Source organism: Drosophila mojavensis, unplaced genomic scaffold (genome assembly GCF_018153725.1).
Source record: "Drosophila mojavensis isolate 15081-1352.22 unplaced genomic scaffold, ASM1815372v1 contig_49, whole genome shotgun sequence".
Lineage (NCBI taxonomy): Eukaryota > Metazoa > Arthropoda > Insecta > Diptera > Drosophilidae > Drosophila > Drosophila mojavensis.
Window position 1 is genome coordinate 1,697,575 of NW_025318872.1, and position 22,871 is coordinate 1,720,445.

A 22,871-nucleotide genomic window follows, 5' to 3' on the forward strand; every position below is an offset into this window, starting at 1 on the left:
CAATTATGCAGTCTGACGAGAAGCACGTATATATGAATACATATTCATCAAGAGTCACCCCTAGTCACCTATGGGGTGGGAGGGGGAGGAGTAGGAGGTAGCGTGGGCTAGGGGGTGGGCCTTGAGAGGCAACACCTGTGCCACACCAGTTTCAGTGTGTTTTGGTATAAGGTGCTATATGACTTTCGTACCAAAATCAGTCCAACGGAACCGAAGCTAACCGCGCTCACCGACCGAGTCCTTGTCAACCCCCTCTCCGGCGCTCGGCGTCCTCCCTGTGGATGTGTTTCTATGTTTGCATGCATAATCTTTCGACATTGTCATCCCTTAGGCTGCATTCTTGGCCACTTGGCCAGGGCAGAGGGTTAAGGGGCTGTTGCTGTTGCTGTTGCTACTGCTGCTCACCTGTGTCACCTGGTGGTTGTCCAAGTTCACGACGCGTCCAAGTCGCCGGACTTCTAGCCCGGCCAAGTGCCCGTCCGCTCTGATAGTCATTTCCCCTCGGAATTGTCATTCTTACCTCTCTCTCTCTCTCTTACTTACTCTTTCTCTGTGCTTGTCTGTCTCTCTCTTGCCTTGTTTGTGTGGGCAGAGGGTGCTTTACTTTCATTTTGGTAACAATTATCTATTCAACGTCAAGCTCTATGCCCTCTATGAGCTATATGAGTGCACACACGATTTGGTCGCTGCTACCAATTTTGTGTTAAGTGTTTGCGTGTTTGTCCTGGTGTGTGTGTGTGTGTGTGTGTGCTGGTCATATGTCAGTGCGTCCTGGCTAGTCCTTCCGCAGATTGTTAGCAAGCAAATAAAACATTAGCTCGGCGGCATAATGCGCCCACTGCGACACACTTGTTCCTCAAACGCGAAACCGAACGGTTCTGTCAAGTGCTCCCTAGATTGTTAACCCATATAAGCATATACGTATATATCTAAGTACAAAAACTCATCATCGGAAATCGTCCATCGACAAGTGAAGAAGTTTCTAACTAAAGTGTGAGTGCTGTAAATTGTGCGAGGAAACCCAGAAATGGGCATAATTAAAAATCAAAGCTAAAAAAATATTTATAAAATTTATTAAACAAATTAATGTTGTAAAAGTTGAAAACGAGAGTCAAGCTAAGTATTAAAAAAAAAAAAAAAAAATATATATATATATATATAAAATTATAAAATATTAAAAAATCTATTGAAGAATATCTTCTAAGCAACCAAATTTGTATATAATTAATTCTATATTTTATTAAATTCTTTTTTATTCTTATAAAATATCTTAAAAAAAAAAAAAAATAATAATAAATATTAATAATAGATTGAAATATTTATTTCATTTACGATAAATAGAAAGATTTTAATATGTTTATCTATAAATAAAATACAATTTAATATAATTTAAGATTTATGCATTTTCGTAATATTACCTAATAAATCTTGATTTCTTTGCAATTTTTCATTTCAGGCTTTTACAGCGGCGACGAATTTGCTAAGGATAAGAAGAACATATCGATAAACAGTCAAGTCGATAACGATTTCACAGACGACGAGAACGGTTTCGATATACGCTGTGAGGTCTGTGATAATGTCTATACGGATTTAGAACGGTAAGTACTGTCAGCATCCCCTCGTCCACAATTATTGCTTATAACGATCTCGATCGAACGCATAGTTTTTATAAGGCGATTTTTTAGGGCATGTCCGCAAATTGGTTTGGCATTTAAAGCAGCAAAAACCGTCAATAATCTAAATCAAAAATAACAACAACAAAATTCACACTGAAAAACAACCTATAAATGTTAAGACTGAAAACAAGCTGCCAATTAGCTTCCAACTTACCCGTAGAATTATGGGTAAGGCGCCTTGACTGGAGGCCGACAGCAAAAAGTAGCTGAAACAAAAACACATACAAACAAAACAAAAAGAAATATAAAAACTATTCCCAATTGTTGCTAAACGTTTGAGCCGCATGTCGGCGATCTTAATTAAAGTTGATTACGATAATGCCTATTTAGTGTGGCCAATAAAAATGCCATTAAACAAACGTCGCAGCGTTGCCAAACGTTTGAAAGTGAGAGTTGCCAATGCGCTTCAGATTTATCTATCTGTTTTATTAGCCAAGGGATCTCGGGTCAGTAGCAATGTTTGGAATTGTAAATATTTGGAATTGGGTTGAGTTATTATTTATAATGGGGAAATGCCGAAGTAAGGATAAGGAGAGACAGAGAGAGGTATAAATACAAAGAGTAGAAACGAGGAGAGACTGATAAGAAAGGAAGAGATGTAGAGGAGGCAAGGAGATAGATGGACTGAGAATAGAGTGTCCTGAATTAAAAGAGACAGATGAGAAACAAAGAGAGAGAAAGAATGATATATATATATACTTGAAGAAAGCGAGACTGAGATATGGAGAGACTTTGAAGAAGAAAGACATAGAAGAAAAAGAGACTTGCATGAAGAGAGACTAAAATAGCCAAAGACTTACAGAAAATGAGACATAGAGATAGAGAAAGACTGACAACGGGTGAGGCTCAGAGCCAGAGAAAGAGAAACATAGACAAAGACACATAGAAGTACAGAAGGAGAGTAGGGAGAGAAGATGAGAGATATAGGCAGAGCGATCAAGAAATAAAAAGAAAAGACAGAAAAAGAGAACAAGCAAAAGAAACAGAGTGAGAAACCAAAGAGACCCAGAGAGAATGTAACTCAACTGAGTCTACTTCGACTCCTTTGTCCTCTACTTATAACTTTATAAATTCTATTCAATATCTGTTTCAGCTTTTACTTTAATCTTAATTTCTTTTGAGCGCATCCCAAGTACTCCACTTTCTATTTCAAGGCAATATATAAGCAGAAAATTAGTTGCTGAAAGGCAGATATTGAGTGTTATTACATCAATTAGAGCTATTCATTTCTGACTAAAGAGATCCTTAATCAAACTGCAATTACAATGTTTAATGCAAAACTTTTGTACAATATTTACAAATGTTTTACACGAAAATAACATTGCTCGCTCCTCTATTGTTTCGTTGTTTGTTTGTGTTCAAGTGCTAAAGTGCGCTCTGATTTAATTCGAAGGGAGCAGAGAGTGGGGGAAGGGAAGGGGGCTCTACATGAGTAGGTGGCCGAACACACACACACACACACACACAATTGGAGTCTTATCAGTGTGTGTGCGTGTGTGATTTATGGAATTTTATATGAGAAGCGCTCACAGTGAAAGGAGAACCTCTCTGCTCTATCTATCTCTCTCTCTCTCTCTCTCTAACTGTGTCTGGTGTCTGCGTGTCGCTGAGTCCGTCAGGCTTTGCAATTTATCTGATGTTGAACATGCATAGTTTATTGCTGCTGCTGTTGTTGTTGTTGTTGTTGGCGTTGCTGTTGTTGTAAGCAAACAAACGCACGCCCACACTTCAAACGCACAAGAGGATTGAAGCACTGGCCCAGTCAACTCTTCCATGTCGATGACAAAAATCACAACAACAACAACAACAGCAGGAACGAAAAGAGCAGGAAAATCGAATGAAAAAAAAAAATATATATATATATATATGCTAAAAATGTGTCCGCCTTTTGTCGACGGCGGCTCCTCCCACGCGAGCTGCCGCGATAAGCATCGCACTCGCTGCTCCACAATCAAGGACACCCAGCGAAAGGGAGGCGTATGGTGCCATGGGCGGGTCTGCGGAGGACACTCATTGGCCACAGCTGTTGGAGGGCGCGATCGCTTATCAGCGTCGCATATTAAATATTGAACATCATTTGACTAATTGACGCCAACAGCAAGTGGAGAGTCGCATTGCCCAGATGTATGAGTGTGTGTGTGTGTGTGTGACAGGGTATGGGCGTTCCCTGCTGTTGGACAACAAACAAAGTAGCTGAAGGCAAACATAGAGTGAGAAGGATAGATAGAGTGATAGAGATAGAGAGAGGGGGAGAAGCAGAGAGTGTGTCTATGGATGGGGTCGTGTGAACTGACGCAAATGCCGCTGATTGAGGCTGTCGATTGTGCACAGCTTTTGTCCCAACTGTCGCAAATGCTAATTTCCATTTGCTGATGCCAACGCCGGCGATAAGAGAAACTCAACCACCGCATGGCATGAAAGTAAAACCCTCACTCACAATTGTTTATGTTCTCTTTTGCCTTTGCAGCCTGGACGATCATCTGGTGGGCGCGCATCACTTTAAACGTGGGGAATTCGCCTGTGAGTTGTGCTCCCAACATTTCTGCCATCGTCCGTTGCTGATCAAACACGGAGCGATCGCCCATAATAACATAAGGAAATATTCCTGCGAGAATTGTTCCAAGGTAAGTGAAGAAGATGTTTCATGCAATTTATAGGGAAAGTGGCAGTGTGATGGGAGGGAGAGTGGTAGGGAGTTAAAGAAAGGAGGGAAAAATGGGAAAACGAAGCAGGTTTAATCGATGTGGAATATATGACATCAAGTTGCTGAGTAGAGAGCTATAAAATCCAGTGGAAGGGGAATCAAGGCGAATAAGCCTAAGACGTTAGGCCAGTCTAAAATTTATGTTTTATTATTCTCAACTAGTTAAATCAATGAAAAACCTACGTTAAATGTGAAATGTGAAACCCTTCGGAATTATATCATATTTAGTCTAAGTTACCCTAAACTATCCTGTAATATCATAAGGAATAGGAGTCTATCATAGGACATAGGAGTACCTCCCCTACCTCCCCTCCGTGGTATATCAGAGACTTCCAGCTCTGTCGCCAGCTCTGCCTTAGCCAACAAGTACTCTGGGGGCATTGTTAGGTGTGAGGTAAGGCCCTTTTGGCCAACAGCGTTGATCAGGTCATTAATTATCATATCAGCTGTGCGCTGACGGCGGCGATGGCGGCGGTGGTATGTGGTACACGGCTAAAGACTTTTGATTTCAAGCAGATCAATAGCCCCGGGCCCAGAGCAACAAAAAAAACCTCTTTGCTGACTCTTGTCGCTGACCGAAAAAAAAAACCTTTAGAGCTATCGCACGCGCTGTGGCAATACGAAATCAGGGCGTGTACTCATCCAAAACACTTAAGCGAACCATTTGAGCTGCTTGGGTAATGAGCCGACTTTGTTGTTGTTGTTGCTGTTGCTGTTGTTGTTGTTGTTGCCGTACATCTTCGCGCTGCATTTGAATGCCAATGTAAAATTAAAGGGCCGCAGAGAGGAGCTTTTTCAAGTCGAATCACTATCTATACAAACAGTTAGCCGGGCAGGGCCAGGGCTATCCGGGCCAACGATCCATCTATGCATCGTTTCGATTCGATTCGATTCGACTCCGAGCGATTCGTTACAGGGTCCAGCACTTCGTCATTGTCATCGACAACGGCTTCGACATCTCTGGCAAAGATGTTTTAATGGCATGTTGATTACAATCTTGTGGTCGTCAGCCTTACCAGCTACCAGCCCAGCTACCAGGTACCAGCTTGCCGCGCACAGATCAAGCTTTTTCTTTTGGGTTTTCCCTTTTTTCGTTTTTTCTTCTACTCATTGCATTTCCAACGGTATTTCAATCGTTGCATTACAGTTAGTTTACTTAGCGCTCTGTAATTGTTTCGGTGGCATGTAAGTAGCACGCATTGTGGTGGGGCAGACACCGCCCCCTTACCCCCTTCACCAATACCTTTGGGGCTAGCCCAGCTGCGACATAAACGGGAGCCACTGAGGCTAAACAAATGATGATCGATCTTGCGGGGCACTCGTAACTGGTCAATGCCTACATAAAAGGCCAAATACTTTCGCTGCTCTCCAGGTTCAGCATTGACAGGGCAACCCAAAAAAAAAAAGACGAAAAAAAAAAAATCTCTCGGGGGTCTTTGCAGCTGTCAGCTTTGTTTGTTTTTCAAGCAGGCGGCTTAAAGCGTTACAAAAGGGATTTGCCACGGATCTAACATGTTTTCCATTTGCGCTTAGCTGCACTTCACCGAACCAACTGCGCTAAAGAGTTTGAATAGTTACTATGTACTTGAGACTTGACACTAAATTGGAGTAGCTAAAATGTTGGCCAAAGGGCTTTTAGTTAATCTATCAGGGTCTTGGGACGTTTACACATATTACACGAAACTAAAAATACATCAAAGACAATTCTATATTTAGCATAGAAGGCAGAAATAGGAAATTTCTGCTGAATCATATATATAGACCTTTAAGTAAGGTCTAGCCATAATCAATCTATGACTAGGCCAACTCTGTCTTCTCATTGCATTTACTCCTTGAACAAACGAGGCTCCTTCATTTCCTGCTCAATATCTGCTGATCTTGCTTTCTCAGGAGAAAATAAATAAATTTATACACATGGGATCTGCCTGGTAATCTGCAAAGAGTTTCTCTACTCCTCTTGCTCTTAATTAGTAATTTATTTTAGTTTTTGCGAAATAGATTTCCTTGGCTTGGCCTGGTGTGGGACCAGGCTTGAACCAGTTTGCACTTCTGCCTGCACCAGATCTCCACATCATCATCTTTTAGTGCCCTACTCCAGACGCCTTTGGCTGACCCCACGTACGAGTCTAACGCCACACAAGCAACAACAACAACAGCAACGGCAACAACAACAACTGCCTGCCAGACAATCGCATTCCATAGACCAACCTTTGCGAGTGCTGCGCGAGAGCCCGTCTTGGGCTTAGCTGCCTTTGCATGCCACAACACCTACACTGACTCCATGAGGCTGAGGCTTCATTTGTAGCTCGTTGTTGTTGTTGTTGTTGCTTTTATTGTTGTTGCTGTCTTTTGTGGCGTTTTTCGCCTTTTTGGAGAGGTAGTTGAATCTAATCCATTTGATGTAGTTATAGCACGAGCTATTCTTGTGTGTGTCGCCGTTTGTCTTCAGGCTTTCGGTCTCTTTCTCTCTCTCTCTCTCTCTCTCTCTCTTTCACTGTCTATCCCTCCCTCTCTCACTCTGCGATAGACAAAAAAGGCTGACTCGATCATCGTTTGATATGAATTCGTAGCGCATTATGACAGCATGATTAGGCATAACAGTTTCGTAAAAGGCAGCGCGGGTGGAGGCTGACCGAAATCAAGTTTCAAGTGGGTACTGAGAAACTGGTACCTGGCTCTCGCACACTTCGCCAGACTTGGCTCTGGCTCTGGCTCTGGCTCTGCGCCTGGCCCAAGCGAACAACAAAAATGAATGGCCCGATCTGTCATTGCGTTAGCTGCCCCTACCCGCACCCTACACAAAAAAAAAAAAAAAAAAAAAAAATAGAAAAATGTAAATCAAAGAGCTATGGATTAGACTAGGGTTGCACAGTAATTGAGTCGCAGTAATTGTAGGGACTTGCTCGAAATGGTGACTTTTAGTAGTTCTACGAATTTTTGAAACCAGGTCGAGAGTAGTCAAAGTGGAAATCTTTAGATGAATAGTTTATGTGCGGGAAATATCAGATATAGCTTAGGATATTAAAGTGTTCTTATCTTTATATATTTTGATGAAGAAGTAATATAAATTTTTTTATTTTATTATTATAAATATTTTTAAAAATTTTTATGGAATACATTATTAATTTATTCACTATATTAACTTCAGTTCATGCAATATTTCGCTACTCTATATATAAGCCTTTACTTCACAAATAGAGTTTCCCATTTTAATTTAATTACCACCGAGTCACTGTTTTGGTGAAGCGGTCACAGTTTTTGTGTAGCTGCCTAGGCAAATGAGTTGTAGTCAGCCCGATGAGGGGCGGGGCAAGGGCGCTGAGCGGGTCACGGGGATGGCCAGGCTTACGACAATTGTAGCAATTGATGTTAATAATTGACGAAGGTGTTGCTGCCGCTGCCGCCGCTGCCGCCGCTGCTGCTGCTGTTGGTAGTGGGTGGAATTGTTGTTGGCTTTGCGTAATCTGAGAGCGTCGCTCGTTCGGTCGATCGGTTGGAGCATTGTTTAGGCGCTCGCATAGATCCGTTTAGGGGCCACAGCAGCAGATGATTGATTAATTTCAGTTTCATTTCATTTGGCACTCGAATCAGAGCAAACTCCGCCGCGCACAGGTAGCAGCAGCAGCGACAACGATTCGCTCTCCATAGCACACACACACACACACACACACACATAATACTCATTCGCTATTCAAATTCAATACTCATTGTCTTACTTATTTTTTCTGTTTCTTTTCCGTCGCTGTGGCGTGCAGGTATTCTGTGACCCATCGAATTTACAGCGTCATATTCGCGCCTATCACGTCGGCGCTCGCAGTCATCCGTGTCCGGAGTGCGGTAAAACATTCGCCACATCGTCCGGTCTGAAGCAGCACCAGCACATCCACTCCTCGGTGAAGCCGTTCGCCTGCGAGGTCTGCTTCAAGGCCTACACGCAGTTCTCCAACCTCTGCCGGCACAAGCGCATGCACGCCGACTGCCGCATGCAGATCAAGTGCCAGAAGTGCAAGACGAGCTTCAGCACGGTCACCTCGCTCTCCAAGCACAAGAAGTTCTGCGACAGCTCTGACAGTTTTCGCAGCGGACCACAGAGTCGTCTAGAGCATCATCAGCACCAGCACCGGCAGCAGCAGCAGCAGCACCACCAGCACCACCAACACCACCAGCAGCCGCAGCAGACGCAGGCGGGGCAACTCATTTTGCCGCCTGGTGCGCATCAGCGACTCGCTGCAGCCGCCGCCGCTGCCGCAGCCAGCAGCAACAGCAGCGACACAGCCGCCATGGCCACGCCTCCGAATCACATGTTCACGATGCATCCCACGCACTCGTTCTTTCCGGGCTTTCCGCCGTACGCGCTGCCCAACTTCTTTACGAACTGCCGGCCGCAGCCGCTGCTGCCGCACATGTTTCCCGGTCCGCATCTGAGCGAGATGGGGCGCGGTCTGGTGGCGCCGCTGGTCTCACCGAACGCTGCCTTCCAACAGCAGCTGCAGGCGGCGATGAGTCTCAAGTCGGAGTCGCCGCGCCTTAAACGGGAGTCCAGTACGCCGGAGCGCAAGCATCCCATCAAGACCGAGCAGCAGCACAGCGACGATGAGGAGGAGGAGCAGGAGGAGTCCAATGCCTATGAACAGCTGGACTCGAGCAAGGAGCCAAACAAGCCAATTGCGGAGTCCAAGCCGGAAGCTAGCGGCCCGCAGCCAGCACATCACGAGGATCAGGAGCAGGCCAACGATAATGATAATGAGATTGACAATGATAATGAGAATGATAATGATATTGACAACGATAGAGTAAGTTTTTAGATATTCCCAGGCATCCATTGCAGCCTTGACTTAAGCAAATCTTCTCCTTACAGAAATCTATTGACATAATGAGCACACCACCGCCCGCTGAAAGGGAGGCGCAGCCGGAGCAGGATAAGAGCGGCGTGGATCTGCTGCCATTGGATCTATCCGTCAGTCGCAAGCGCCGCAGCTCACTGTGCACGGCCAGCACGCCCGTGCCGCTGGCCATGTCGCTGTCCAGTCGCACGTCCACTCCCGCGCTGGAAATCGCGGAGGGCGTGGCCGGCCAACCACCCGTTAAGGTGATGAAGCACAGCTCGGGAGAATCGTCCACCTCGCATCAGTCCTTCAAGGGTAGCAGTCCCACGCCCAGCGTCAGCGCCTCGCCCGGACCCACGCCCTCGCCCTCGCCGCCCATCAGCACGGGCGGCGAGCTGAGCAGCATGTCCGAGAGTGCGGCGTCCGCTGCCGCCGTGGGCGCTGCCTCGGCGGCGGCTGCGGCGGCCTCGGTGATGGCCTGCCCGCGGCAGCTGCATCCCCAGCTGCTGCTCGAGGAGCTCTATCGCTCGCGCTTCAATACGCCACCGTTTCATTTTTTAGGCCAAATGGGCGGACGGCCAGGTTTTGAGCCACTCAAATCGCCGGCTGCTGGCATCAGCAGCGGGAGCAGCTCGCGTCATCTGCCGTTTCCGCCCGAGCACAATTTCCACGAGGCTCTGCGAGCCGCCGGCCTGGCCGCCGCCGCTGCCAATGCCTGCAGCAGCGGCGCCAGCGTCGTCGCCGCCAACGGCGGCAAGCTCAAGGACCGCTACACCTGCAAGTTCTGCGGCAAGGTATTTCCGCGCTCCGCCAATCTCACCCGGCACCTGCGCACCCACACCGGCGAGCAGCCGTACACCTGCAAGTACTGCGATCGCGCCTTCAGCATCTCCTCGAATCTGCAGCGGCACGTGCGCAACATCCACAACAAGGAGCGTCCGTTCCGGTGTGAAATGTGCGATCGCTGCTTTGGCCAGCAAACGAATCTCGATCGGCATCTGAAGAAGCATGAGGCGGATGCGGCCGGCTTCGAGTACAACGACTCGCCCAGCTCGAATGAGGCTGGCGACCGGGAGGAGGCCTGCTTCGATGATATACGCTCCTTCATGAAGCGCGTCTATACGCCCACGAGTCTGGGCGGGGCGGACGGGGACACCGAGGAGTATGCGGGCAGCGATGATCAGTTGTCCGTGTCGACGCGTCACTCCGTTAGCTTTGACAAGGACCTGCTGGCCAATGGCAACAACAACAACACCAACAACAACAATAACAACAACAACAATAGCAGCAGCAACAGCAGCAACAACAACAACAACAACAGCAGCAATCAGGCAGGCCTGGGCGAAACGATCGTCGTGAGCACTTAAGAGCCTAATGAAAAACTGTGGAAACTCTGAACAAAACTGTAAAACTCTTCAATTACTTTAAAGAAAACTTTACTTAAGCGTGCCTCCGAGAGGGAAAACTAATCTTTAAGTAGTTCACATTTTTCCTTCTAGACATTTAACCAAACACATCAAATGACTTACAAACTATATAAAAAAATTTAATTAAAAAAATAAAAACTAATTGTAGCTATGCAATCAATGGAAAAAGACGGTGAAGTAAGCAAAAAAAAAAAAAAAAAAAGTTAAGAAGAAAATCTGGTTTGAAATTCTAATACACTAAACTATATCTTAAACAAATGTTTCAATAGCTCTTATAAACAAAATACAAAATTGTAAACTTTTTAAAATTTAAACTTTATATAGATGAAAGAAACATACTTAAATGTAAACTAACTCCATATATATATATACACATATATAAATATATATATAAATCATATATACCATATTGTTAAATTTAAGTTTTAGTTATGTGCTGTAAATATATTTAAGTGAGGAATGTCGCACAGCAAAGGATATTTTGATTGAATGTGCTATATAGAGCACATCAAAAAGTATATATAAAGTATATACCGATATATAAATATATAGGCTATGTACATGCAAACTGCATTACGACTAAGTTTAAATATGTTTAGTGCTAATTATTGCAATTCTCAAAACAAATTTTATAACATTTACTTAACGTTTACTATATAAATATATATATGTATAAAGTATATATGTATATGAAAGAATTTGAAAGATCGTTATGGATATATTGAAAAATCAATAAATAAAACAATCACATCAAAAAAAATTTATATATACATATCTATATATATATCTGATTTCTGTAGCATAAGAGATTACTGAGTTATGAAATTCATTTTCAGTTTCTAATTTGAAGAATGCAGAATCTCATCTCAAATAGTTATAAATCTGGGAATAGATTACATCAAATTATTTTCTACTTTCAGCTGGTTAAACTTGATTCAAAAGATTTCTCAATTTTTGGTTTATTTGTAACAAATAACTTAATTGAAGTAGTTTCATAATTCACCTTTATATCTACCCAGACAGAGACAGAGAGAGATGGATATTGAAAACCACATGGACCAGGCACTTGGCAATCATAATAAAGCCATTAAAAAGCACATCTACTGTAAATGAGCGCATAAAAGAAGACTTTATACACCCATCAATCCTGGCAGCGCCCCAAACATCATTTGAACGCATTTGCCTATGAAGTTGCCTTATTATTAATCATTCGCGCAGCGCCAAAAACAAAACCAGAAAAAGAGAGAAGTTCAAGAAAAAAGAAATAGCTTTGAAACTTGTAGCTTTTTAATATACTAAGCTCTAGCAAAGCAAAACCGAAACCAGAGCCAGAGTCAGAGTCAGACCTGGAGCTGGAGCTAAAAACCAAACCCAACCATTCATTCATTCAGTCATCTATCTATCTTCGTATCTATCTGGCTATCTATCCATCCAGCGATCCATCCATCTGCTCTGAATGCAAAGGCGTGATCGGCAAAGCGAGTTAATTACCCTTCCGGTTTAGAGTGTGTTACGCCTTCGGCGAAATGCGGTTAAAACTATGAGCTACCAATACTTTTCATTTGTTTCTTTCTGCATTGTTTTTGGATACCCTATACCTATTCGAAATGGTTGAGAATGGGTGGATTGGAGTTGAGCTGATGCTGTAAGAAATGAATGAATATGTTGGTTTACCTAAATCAGACAAAAATTTTTGATTTTTGAGAATAAGTGTTGAGCGATAAGCTATCGAAATATAAGATTGATGAATATTAGGGCTATTTACTTGTATTGCCTGATATTATGAAATGCGACATCATATTTCTGAATCAATTTATATAAATATCTGAAGTCGTTTTTGAAAATATCAAATTTTTGGTTTATGTACTTATCGATAACTTGCATATTTGTTGCAACCATCTTGGTTGAGTATACAACTAAATAATATAATTTTTGGTTTTCACTGAGTACCACCCAGTGTAAGTACTACTCAATGTAAGTAACTAGATTAATATCGATAACTGATCGATTTAATTTCATTCCTAGATTCAGATCGAAAATATCGAATTAATATGGAATATTACATATTTTGTTATCTCAATTTTACAATAGGACCTATATGGAACCGATTGGTATACAGGTTTTTTATACTAAATCCAAATCGAAAATATTTCTTCCCTACTTTCCCTTCAATGTGTAGAGCTGTGGTATATGGATATACTTGATGGAAAAGCTATTGTAGGGAATTTCTAGACCTGCAGAGCTAGAAACTATTATTATACCCTGAACCCATTGAAAATGGGAAATCAGGGTATAATGGTTTTGTGAAAAGTATGTAACAGGCAGAAGGAATCATCGCAGACCCCACAAAGTATATATATTCTTGATCAGGACGACGAGCTGAGTCGATATAGCCCTGTCCGTCTGTCCGTCCGTCCGTCCGTCCGTCCGTCCGTCCCTCCGTCCGTCCGCATGAGCAAAAGGATCTCAGAAGATATAAGAGCTAGAGAGCTGAAATTTGGCATGCATACTCGTGTATACCATAGGCAGTACGAGTTTGCTTTATTTTTTCGATAACTCATCCGATAACTTTTTTATCGAGAATAATCGAAAAATCGACTTGGTTTTTTCAGCCTAGTTTGAACACTTTTAAACCTAGAGACTTCATATTTGCGTTGTATATAGAGTTAATGGACACAAAGATTTTGTAATTTACAGATTTTGGATACCACGCCCCCTTCACCCCCAATTTGTAAAAAACGCATTTCAAATACTAGAGACTTGTGCTTTGGAATGTACACATATTTTAACCATATGATTACGCTCTGAAAGTTTCATTAAGATTGTATGTCTACAAAAGAAATTATTCAACAAATAAATTACCATAATATTGCCCACATTGCAGCGCAGCCCAAGCGCAGCCGCTGCTTACTGCGCAGTTAGCAGAGCGCGTGCTTATAAGTGCATGTGTATGTATGTGTATATAGAATAAGTGCAGAATGATTAGAATATCAGCTTGGAGGGTTCAGGGTATCTCCTAGTCGAGCAGTCTCGACTGGAGCCTTCTTACTTGTTTTTATTTACGATTAATTGGGTCTGATCCCAGGGTATCTTTTAGCTGGGCAAACGTCAACAAGACCTCACGTATTTCATGTATTTTGTCTTTTGTTTCTATATCGTTTTAATGTTGAATGTTGTTGCTCTTGTTGTTTTTTGCTATATTGGTAGCTGCTTTGTTTTTTAACTGAATTTTAAGTTGTATTCGCCTGGCGCTGTATTGGCATCAATCATTTTTTTGGTTTTTTGTTTGATTTTTGTGATTTTGCTTATATATTTTTTTTGCTATAGTTTCAACCTGTGCGCATGAGCGGCGCACCAGCACACCAGCACAGCAACTGAGCCACCCCAACGCCCCACCATCGTGGAGACCAGAGACCGTTACCGCCGCTGCTGGGGCCGCACACAATGGGATCAGACGAATATCTGCGGTTCGGTCACTTTCGATTATGCGAAATACATTTGGCAGTTGGTAGCCAAAATAATAATCTTCGACTGTGGCCACAATTGGCCGGCACCGCCCGGCTCTACCGGACGCCCCTCACTTGGCTGCTGTGGTGGCGCGTGGTTGGCCCTGACCACAGCCAACTTCCACAATTGTGGCACAATTTGAACGCAAAACTGGCCAAATTATGTTAAATTTGTGTAGAAAACAGTAGATAATTGGTAATTGCCTTCATTCCAATGAGCCAATTCCACAGCTCCCCAAGCCCCGCACAGTCCTCCACAGCCCACCCGCTTGGTTAGAATCTAGCGATATGAGCGTATATTAGTCGCTGTTTGGCCTTTGGCCGTTAATTGAAGAAGGCATAATTTGAGGCTGAAAAATAGTTTGTATACGTATATTTGTACTCTTATGTGTTGGCCAATTATTCGGTTGCTTTTGACTTGGTCAATGGCATTTGGCTTGAACTCTTTTGCGAAACTAAGCCAAAACTGTTCATGCGTGAGTAGAGACTAGACTAGGCTGCTTTTGTGAATGTCATAATTAAGTGGAAGAGTTCGGTCCGTTGTAATAGGAAATACATTCAAGGAAATTAAGTCAAGATGTCAGAGCAATATATGTTGCATGAGTTATTGTTTAGAATATTACGAGTTTTCTTAAATTAAGCATAGATTAGATGTGATTCAAAAGACAAAAAACAAGTATATTTGATAGTAGATCATATTAATTTATTTTTTATATTTATTTATAAGATTAATTAATAATATTTTGCATTTAATGTTAAATTGGAATTAGCTTAAAAATTAAGCACTGTCAACTACATTTTCTATAAGCAATACTAGAATCTGGCTTAAGTCTACAAAAAAAAGGCTGGCTCTAAAGCCATAAATATTTTGTTATAGGAAATTAAATTAATATTTCATTTTTATAGAATTTTTTTTTTTTTTTTTTTTTTAATTCCTAATTTTTATTGAATTTCTTGTTGCATTTGAATGAATATTCAGGATGAAAAACTGCGGCATGATGAATTTCTAATTTTAAGAGTGCGCTTACATCACGCTCTCCTTCTCTCACACACACACACTCATTCTGCTGTACATTGTGTCACAAATTAACAGAATATACAGAGTATAAGACTTTGAAGACAGACGCAATCGCCTGAAGCCAGAAGTTGGCATTTGTATGTGAGTGAATGATTAATTTGTGTGAGTGGAGAGTGCGCTAATATCTCTCTCTCTCTCTTTCCCTCTCTCTACCTCACTCACTCTTCTCTCTTTCTTCCTCTTCTCTAGCTCTCCACAAATTAACTGAATAATAATATATTCAGACCAGAGACTTGTCGTGGTTTGCCTGTTCTCCCAGAAAGAGAAAGAGAAAGAGAGGGAGATAGGGAAACAGAATGCAACCACAATCAATAGATCCACTTGGACACAATCGAATTCCATGTGATTTGAACTGATGAGCCTCAGAACAGCACAAGCTTAGCTCAATTTCACGGCATGCAGGCAGGAAACATAATGCTTTTTTAATCAAAGATGAAAAACCAAGGCAATTGCTGGAATCGCTTTTCCATTTTGCAGACCAATAACAGTCCATATTCAGGTCACTTACACCTCTCGCTGATTACAGGGTAGCTGGCTGCTATTGCCGGCTGCCTGCTGCCGGTACATCCAAAAATGTGGAACAGCCTCCGAATGGAGCACATTATGATAACGAGCGTGCTTAAAAATATGAATACACCGACTGGCTGCAGCCCTAGCCGGATGGCCCAGACATGGGGCCTGACTAACCAACTGTTGATTATGTGCCAGTTACACAAATGGCCCAGTTACACGCCCCAGCTGCTGTGATCCAGGGCTGGGGGAGCTCAGAAATGCGCATCAGTGCGCACATTAGGCCAGCACCGAGTACCGAGCACCGAGCATCGAGCATCGAGAACCGTTAAACGCTGCCAGACTCTGCTATCTATGGGTAGTATCTGTGGTTGACTTTCGAAAGGCACCCGCGAAACGGATGCAAATGTAGACACAAGCCAACGGCGCCCAGCACAAAACTGGCCAAGAGTCCCAAGTCGAAAGTGGAGAGTGGAGAGTGGAGAGTCGAGAGCGTCTGTGGACTCCCTCTGTCTGCTGCTGGCTAATGGCACAATTATGGCAACGAAATCAAAGCAGCCAACGGAAGACGTGAAAAGCGCTGCATTGGAATCTAGCCGAAGGATATCACGCGTATCCCATTGATCCATGAAGACCTACACTGGCCCTCGCAGCAGCCAGCCAGGCAGGCAGGCAGCCGTAGATCGTCTAACTGTTGTTCATAACTTGGCTGAGTGATTGGGCAGAGCAATAGCAGTTGCTGTTATTGTTGTTGTTGCTGTTGCTGTTGCTGTTTAGTTCGACTGCAACTGCAACCAGGGGGCAATCAGTCAGCAGATGTTTTCATTTCCTACAAACGAACTAAGTGAGCACCCAAGCACCCAAGCACCCAAGCACCCAAAGGTAGCCAAAGCTCTGGCGCAGATGTTGTTGTGGCACAGTTTCGTGTAGCAAATTGCGCACAGTGGGCCGGCCCCGGGTCCCCGGTATTGAGTACCGGGTCTGTTCAGTTGCTCCGCGCTCCCCACGCTCCACACCTTCCCCCGCCAACCATCCTAGGCCACCACCCATACCACCTCCCGCGTCAGTTGCAGATGGAATCAAATATTGTGCAAACTACAACAAGAGCATCGTTCAAGTCCAACGGCGTTTTTTCTCTTCTCTAAGTCAGCGAGTCAACTCCGCAGTTGAAGTGTTGATACCCCATAAAATACAGCTGAGATGGGGTATGATTCAATTATAAACCAATTTTGATGGCTAGCAGAACTATAGAACTTACTTTATTTACAGTTCACTCCAGCAAAAGCGAAAAGTAAATGACTTCCTTTTAATTATGTAGACTCAATATCAAATTAAAGGTAACTTTAAACTACTGAGGCCTGCGGCTTGTAATTTGACAAGTATTGTAGCATGAGGTGGTAATAAAAGAGTCTTAAACTGCATAAGCTAAAACTAAATGAAAAAATCAAATAGAAGGAAATGATAAAATATTTAATTCGTTTTAAATTAAACTAACTTTTGTTTTTGAATTAAATATATACAATAAAGCTTTAACATTTTGAGTCTTAGGTATTTTTTAAGTATTTAAAAATATGTAATAAAATAAATATATTATTCTTTTTTATTTTTAAATATATCTATATAATAAGTTTTAATTTTAAAAATATATTTTTTTCTAAATCTATTAAAATAATGGATGTATATACATATATAAATTTGATAAAATGAATACATATGTTTCAACGCTGACATAAATAAGAACAAGAAATTTTTTTTATTATTTTTAAATATTTTTTGATCAGTTTCTAAATGAAATAATTTAGTTTAGTTACTATTTTTGTTGATTTCTTACATAGCCAAACTAAATTGTTTATTGATTATTAATTAATTTATTAAATATATTGAATACATTTTATTCTTTTTTTTCTATAAATGAATTAATTAAAATATTAATTTTATGTATTATTTTTAATATTCCAGAAAATGTTCCAATATAATTCGAAGGTATCCTGCAGTCGTTCACACTGTGCCAGCTCATGGCTTGAGCTGTTGTTTTTGTGTCTGTGTCATGCGCCTGGCACACGGCCTGTAACTAAATCACACTAATCAAGCCCCAAGTGCTGCTCCAGCTACAGCTCAAGCTACACAGCGTCAGCTTCAGCTTCAGCTGGAGCTATAGCTGTAGCTGTAGCTGGAACTGGAGCTTGGGGTCTCAGCTATCAGCTGAAGCGCTGCTCGTGCCGCTTGTCGTCGCCCCCGAGAGACAAGGAGTATGGGAGAGACAAAGAGAGAAAGAGATAGAGAGAGAGAGAGGGAGAGCGAGAAGCGTCGAGTGATCACTGAAATTGGCAAATCAAAGCAATTGATACATTAAATTACAATGCAGACGATTTGTTCACGATTCCACGCCTCGTGCTTGATTTTTTGTTTAGCTTTTATTTGGTTTGGATTTTTCTTCTTGGTGATTTTTTTCTTCGGTCTACGTCCACGCAATGCAACAAATTTATCACCAGACAACGTTGTTGTTGCTGTTGACTGTTGACTGGTGTCATCGTCAACGTTGCCAAAATGCCACAGCAGAGCAACAACAGCTACAACAAACAACAGAATGTCTTTTGGGGCCAACACACGCCATTCAACACCCATTACGAGCCTCAATTGTTTCGTCTGTGTGTGTGTGTGTGTCTGTGTGTGTTTTTGCTCCTCCGATGAAGCGATGCGTGGGCTTAAATTATGTTGAAAATGTCATCGTAAGATTCAACACGACAACAAGGGATGACATAAATTTCCACCAACATCATGTGGTGCCACATGAGCGACGTGGCAGCACCGCTCCAGCTCCAGCTCCAACTCCGACTCTGACTCCAACTGCTGCTCCAGCAGAAACCTCGGCAAGAGCCACAGCGCCACAGCTCGCCTCCAAAAATGGCAATAGTTGTTGCACTTATTGTTGCTGTTGCTGTTGTGATTGTTGCTGTTGTTTTATTTCAAACTGGAGCTGGCCAAGTTAAGGTTGAGCCTGTGCCCGGTCGGTCGGTGCAGCTCCAGCTACACACATATCATTGCTCTATCAGTTGAGATCTCAGCGATTGCGCGCCAAAGCCAAACTCGAGCGCTGCCAAAGGAGGAGGCGGTCGACGTCTGGGACGACGGACAACAGCAAGCGCATATCTAGGAATACATACGTACATATATACAAAGGAGGGCAGCATTTGTAATTTGAAACTACTATATACAAAAAAAAAAAAAAAAAAAAAAAAATTAAGAAATAAATAAAAATATAATATAATAATCATTTTCGACAAGTATAAAAATTTTATATTAAATTGTGCAATTTTTAAACTATTTTCTTATTCAAATATGTTATTTAAAAAATAATAAAAAAAAATATTTTATATATTAGCAAAAATTAAAAACACTTATTTTTAATATTATTTAAATTTAAAATATATAAATATATATTTTACCCAGTCTATATTATATTATTACATTATATTTTAAGCTCATAAGAATGACAAAAAAATTCTTGATTTACTTGGGTTCTATTTTCATTATTAATTTAATTGTATTTTGAAATATACGAGATTCTTTTTTTATATTTTTTATTTAATAACATTTTATAATACTTTCGTATATTCTCCTGTCATATATTTTATATATTTGTTTAATTATTTTTGTTTTAGTTATTTATCATTATAGCTCGATTTTTTTGTTTTATCATATTTTTAACAGAGGCTAAAAAGAGATATATGTATATATATATAATTTGGTATTTTCTTTATCCCATATGATTTTCATTTGTAAATTGAATCAATTTATTTCAATGTGCATATATTTTCTTAATATCTTTTTATTTATATATCTGATTTAATTATTTAAAAAAATTTTTTTTATTATTTTTTTTTTATAAGCTTTGTATATATTTGTATATTTTTTTTATTTATATTATATTTTTAATCTTCCATTTTGTTTTTTGCTATTATACATCCATATCCATTATGGTAATAAAAGTATAGTTCTAAATTTCGATATCTTAGTTCAAGAAAGTCATTTCACTCACTTGGCAACTCTTCAAACTACCCATTCGTCAGCATCATCATCGATGCGGCCTTATGTAGTGCAAGATCTGGCCAACAACAGACTAAAAACGGATCAAAAAATACGAAAACGAAAAGAAACAACAACGAGCGAAATACAAAAAGCACAAACACATGCGAATCAGAGTCGAGTCGAGTGCAGAGTCAAAGCTGGAGACGTTGGCTACGTTTGCACATCTCACAACTCGGTGGCTTGGCCCCATCTGCGACTCCATCAGCATCTCCTATGCCATCCTATGCCAGCCTGGCTGGCTCTTGGCTCTTGGCTGTTGGCTGTCGCTGCAAAGGTGTTTTGCAATTTAGCTGGCAACGCGGCAGCATCCAAAAAGTATCGCGGCTCTGGCCTGGTCTCGTCTGGCTTGGTCTGGCTTGGCCTGGCTTGGTTTGCCTGTGCTTGGCTTGGCTTGGCTTGGCCTGGGATGTGGATCTATCCCCAGCTCTGCCCGACTGGGCCTCTGACTTTGGCTGTGGCTCGTTTATTTTTGTGTGGTTGCTGTGTGGTTTTTATTTTGGAGCTGGCGGGGCCTAGGCGGTTGCGGGCTCCACTTCACATGCCACATGGCAACATAAGTAGGCGCGTGGCATTCGTGTGTTGTTGTTACTATTATTGTTGTCGATTATTGTTGTCGTTGTCGTTGCTATTGCTGTTGCTCTTGCTGTTGCTGTTGTTGTTGCCAGACATATAACAACAACGTAAAATGACAATAAAATGCTGGAAAAAAATGTAGAGAGAAGAAAAGAAAAGAAAAGAAAAAAAAAAATAGGCGAATGCCAAATCCAAATTGAATGCAAATGAAAGCCACAAACTATGCTAAATTCCTGAAATCGCATCGGATTGGCAATTTGTGCTTTCCTTTCCTAACATCTGAGAGGCTCCCTCCGCGTGTGTATGTGTGTGTTTATGAAGTTCCAATTGCTCTCGAAAGGCCTCTTGCTTTATTTAGTTAGTTAGAGCTTCGACTTGAGGTACTTATGCAACTCCTCTGTCCGATGATTGCCCCATGGAGGCTTCTTCGATTGCAAATGGCTCGTGCACTTATGATCTGATCTCTTTCTCTCTCTTCCCCTCTCCATCTCTATCTATCTCTCTCTCTCTCTCTGTCTCTCTCTCTCTCTCTGTCTGTTATTGTATGAACGGATCGAACTAACTAACCTAATGAACATAGCTGTAAACGCTGCTTCAAATTGCATTGCCAGCCATTTGAAATTATTTTGCTGGGCTTGCGAATGCAAATTGTTGCATATCATCGAAAAATAATAAACAATTAAATAGTTTATTATTAGAGCACATGTTTTGAAGTTTATTGAAGTGAAGATATAGATATATAGCTTGTTAAGACCAAAATTTTTGCCTAGGTCTATTGAATGTATGCAACTGTTGGTGTACGCTACGTTGATCTGCAGCGTCTCTAATTCTCTTGTAGCACAGCAGCCTTGTTATTTATTTTAATGGGATTTATGCAGCGTTAACTGAGTCTGATTTTGATTTTATTGATATTTAATTCAATTTGATACAGAACTCAACATTTGACAAGCTGCTTTACACCTCAATGCAAGACACGGATGTCGATGCTTTAGAAAAGCGAGACTTTATTCCTCTACATCCATCCACATACCTCCATATAGTAATGCCAATTGTTTGGGATATTTAAAGCTCCTAGCAGTGAATGTTTTCCCTTGATTCAGCATTTAATAACAATTTGTTATCTCATTGCAATTAATTGGAAATTTCTTGATGCCAATTTGTTATGAACAGGGAACTAGATTAGAATAGAGCCAAAATGCATTCAAATATGCAAATACCCGACTCGGGCTCTCGCTATGAAGTTCCTGCATCCGTTTACTGATGACGGGGGTCGCCCACATGAACCTGGGTTAATTGTGCGCACTCTCAGCTGACTGTCCGGCACTTTCCGGCTTTGAGCTACTCCTCCGTTCGATCTGGGTGAGCTCTGACACATTTCGCTCTGCACGCAAAATGAAATAAATCATTTGTCGTATGTCGGATTTCATGTCGAAATGCCCATTAAGTAACATTTCTACAACTATTGAGGGGCTCATAAATAAATTGCAAAAAAATATATAGATAAATGGAAAAAAATAAACTAAAATAAAAAATATATATATACATAAAATATAATCAACTTACAGCCGGAAAAACTAAAATATATATTTTTATCGAGAGAAATATTTTATATATTGACATACTCTACTAGTAGAAGATGGGTATAACGATTGTGTGTACATTTTTGAGACCGAGTTGACATAGTATAAAGATAAACGACTCTGTTCTTAAGTTTTCTATTAAAATATTCTCAAATTTACTTTACTTTTATAGACTACTTGAGGTAGTTTAATATAGGTTTTTACATCCTTTATGAAGCTCAAAAAGACTTCTGTAATCTCGAGCTAAAGCCTAATTCACTTATAAAGCAAGTGGTATCATTTATAGAGTAGCCATTTTTGTGAACTATAACTGACTAAGATAGCTTAAGATAGTGAATATGACATAAATTGTCATTGAAACTGTCATTTGTAATTCTTGCTTATTGAAATTGCCATTCTATGACTTTTTTTGTCCCTAAGTAAAGACAAATATCGATGTTTTCACAAATCAAGCTAAATATTTCATTCATCTATACGTTCGCTGCTTCTTTTTTGGAATCTAAACACATTCGACATGACACATATAGTATGACATACACATATAACATATGCTAATATATATTATATTCAGTCTATCTTCTAGTCGTTAACTCCCGCCCAGACTACTCTCACCTATACGAATTACATTTTTTGTATTACAATAAAAACAACAACTCATCATTGAAGCGGTCAGTCGGCAGCAACAACGCCTAGTTACGGATATATTTCTATAAATATATATGTACATATAGATATCTATTATATATATATCGTATCTGTGACTCTGTGTGTGTTTGTGTGTGTGTGTGTGCATCGGACAACATATTGCGGCGGCACCTAATATAGCAAAACAAATTTAATTTAAATTACAGGCGTGGTCGCTTGGTCGCACTCAAAGCTCTCATTGTGCAGTACGAGTTGTT

The 22,871-nt window shown here is 41.1% G+C and overlaps 1 protein-coding gene across 3 annotated transcripts in view; it reads left to right on the forward strand.

The window, feature by feature from the left end:
• Positions 1-11,170, forward strand: part of LOC6577904 (transcription factor hamlet) — a 38,724-nt gene extending 27,554 nt beyond the window's left edge. For all 3 annotated transcript variants that reach the window (XM_044009171.1, XM_044009172.1, XM_044009173.1), the window contains exons 5-8: positions 1,457-1,598; positions 4,144-4,300; positions 8,136-9,173; positions 9,239-11,170. In XM_044009171.1, the coding sequence (XP_043865106.1) occupies positions 1,457-1,598; positions 4,144-4,300; positions 8,136-9,173; positions 9,239-10,573 (2,672 nt within the window). In that variant the 3' untranslated portion in view covers positions 10,574-11,170. The remainder of the gene's footprint in view (positions 1-1,456; positions 1,599-4,143; positions 4,301-8,135; positions 9,174-9,238) is intronic.
• Positions 11,171-22,871: the final 11,701 nt, after the last annotated feature.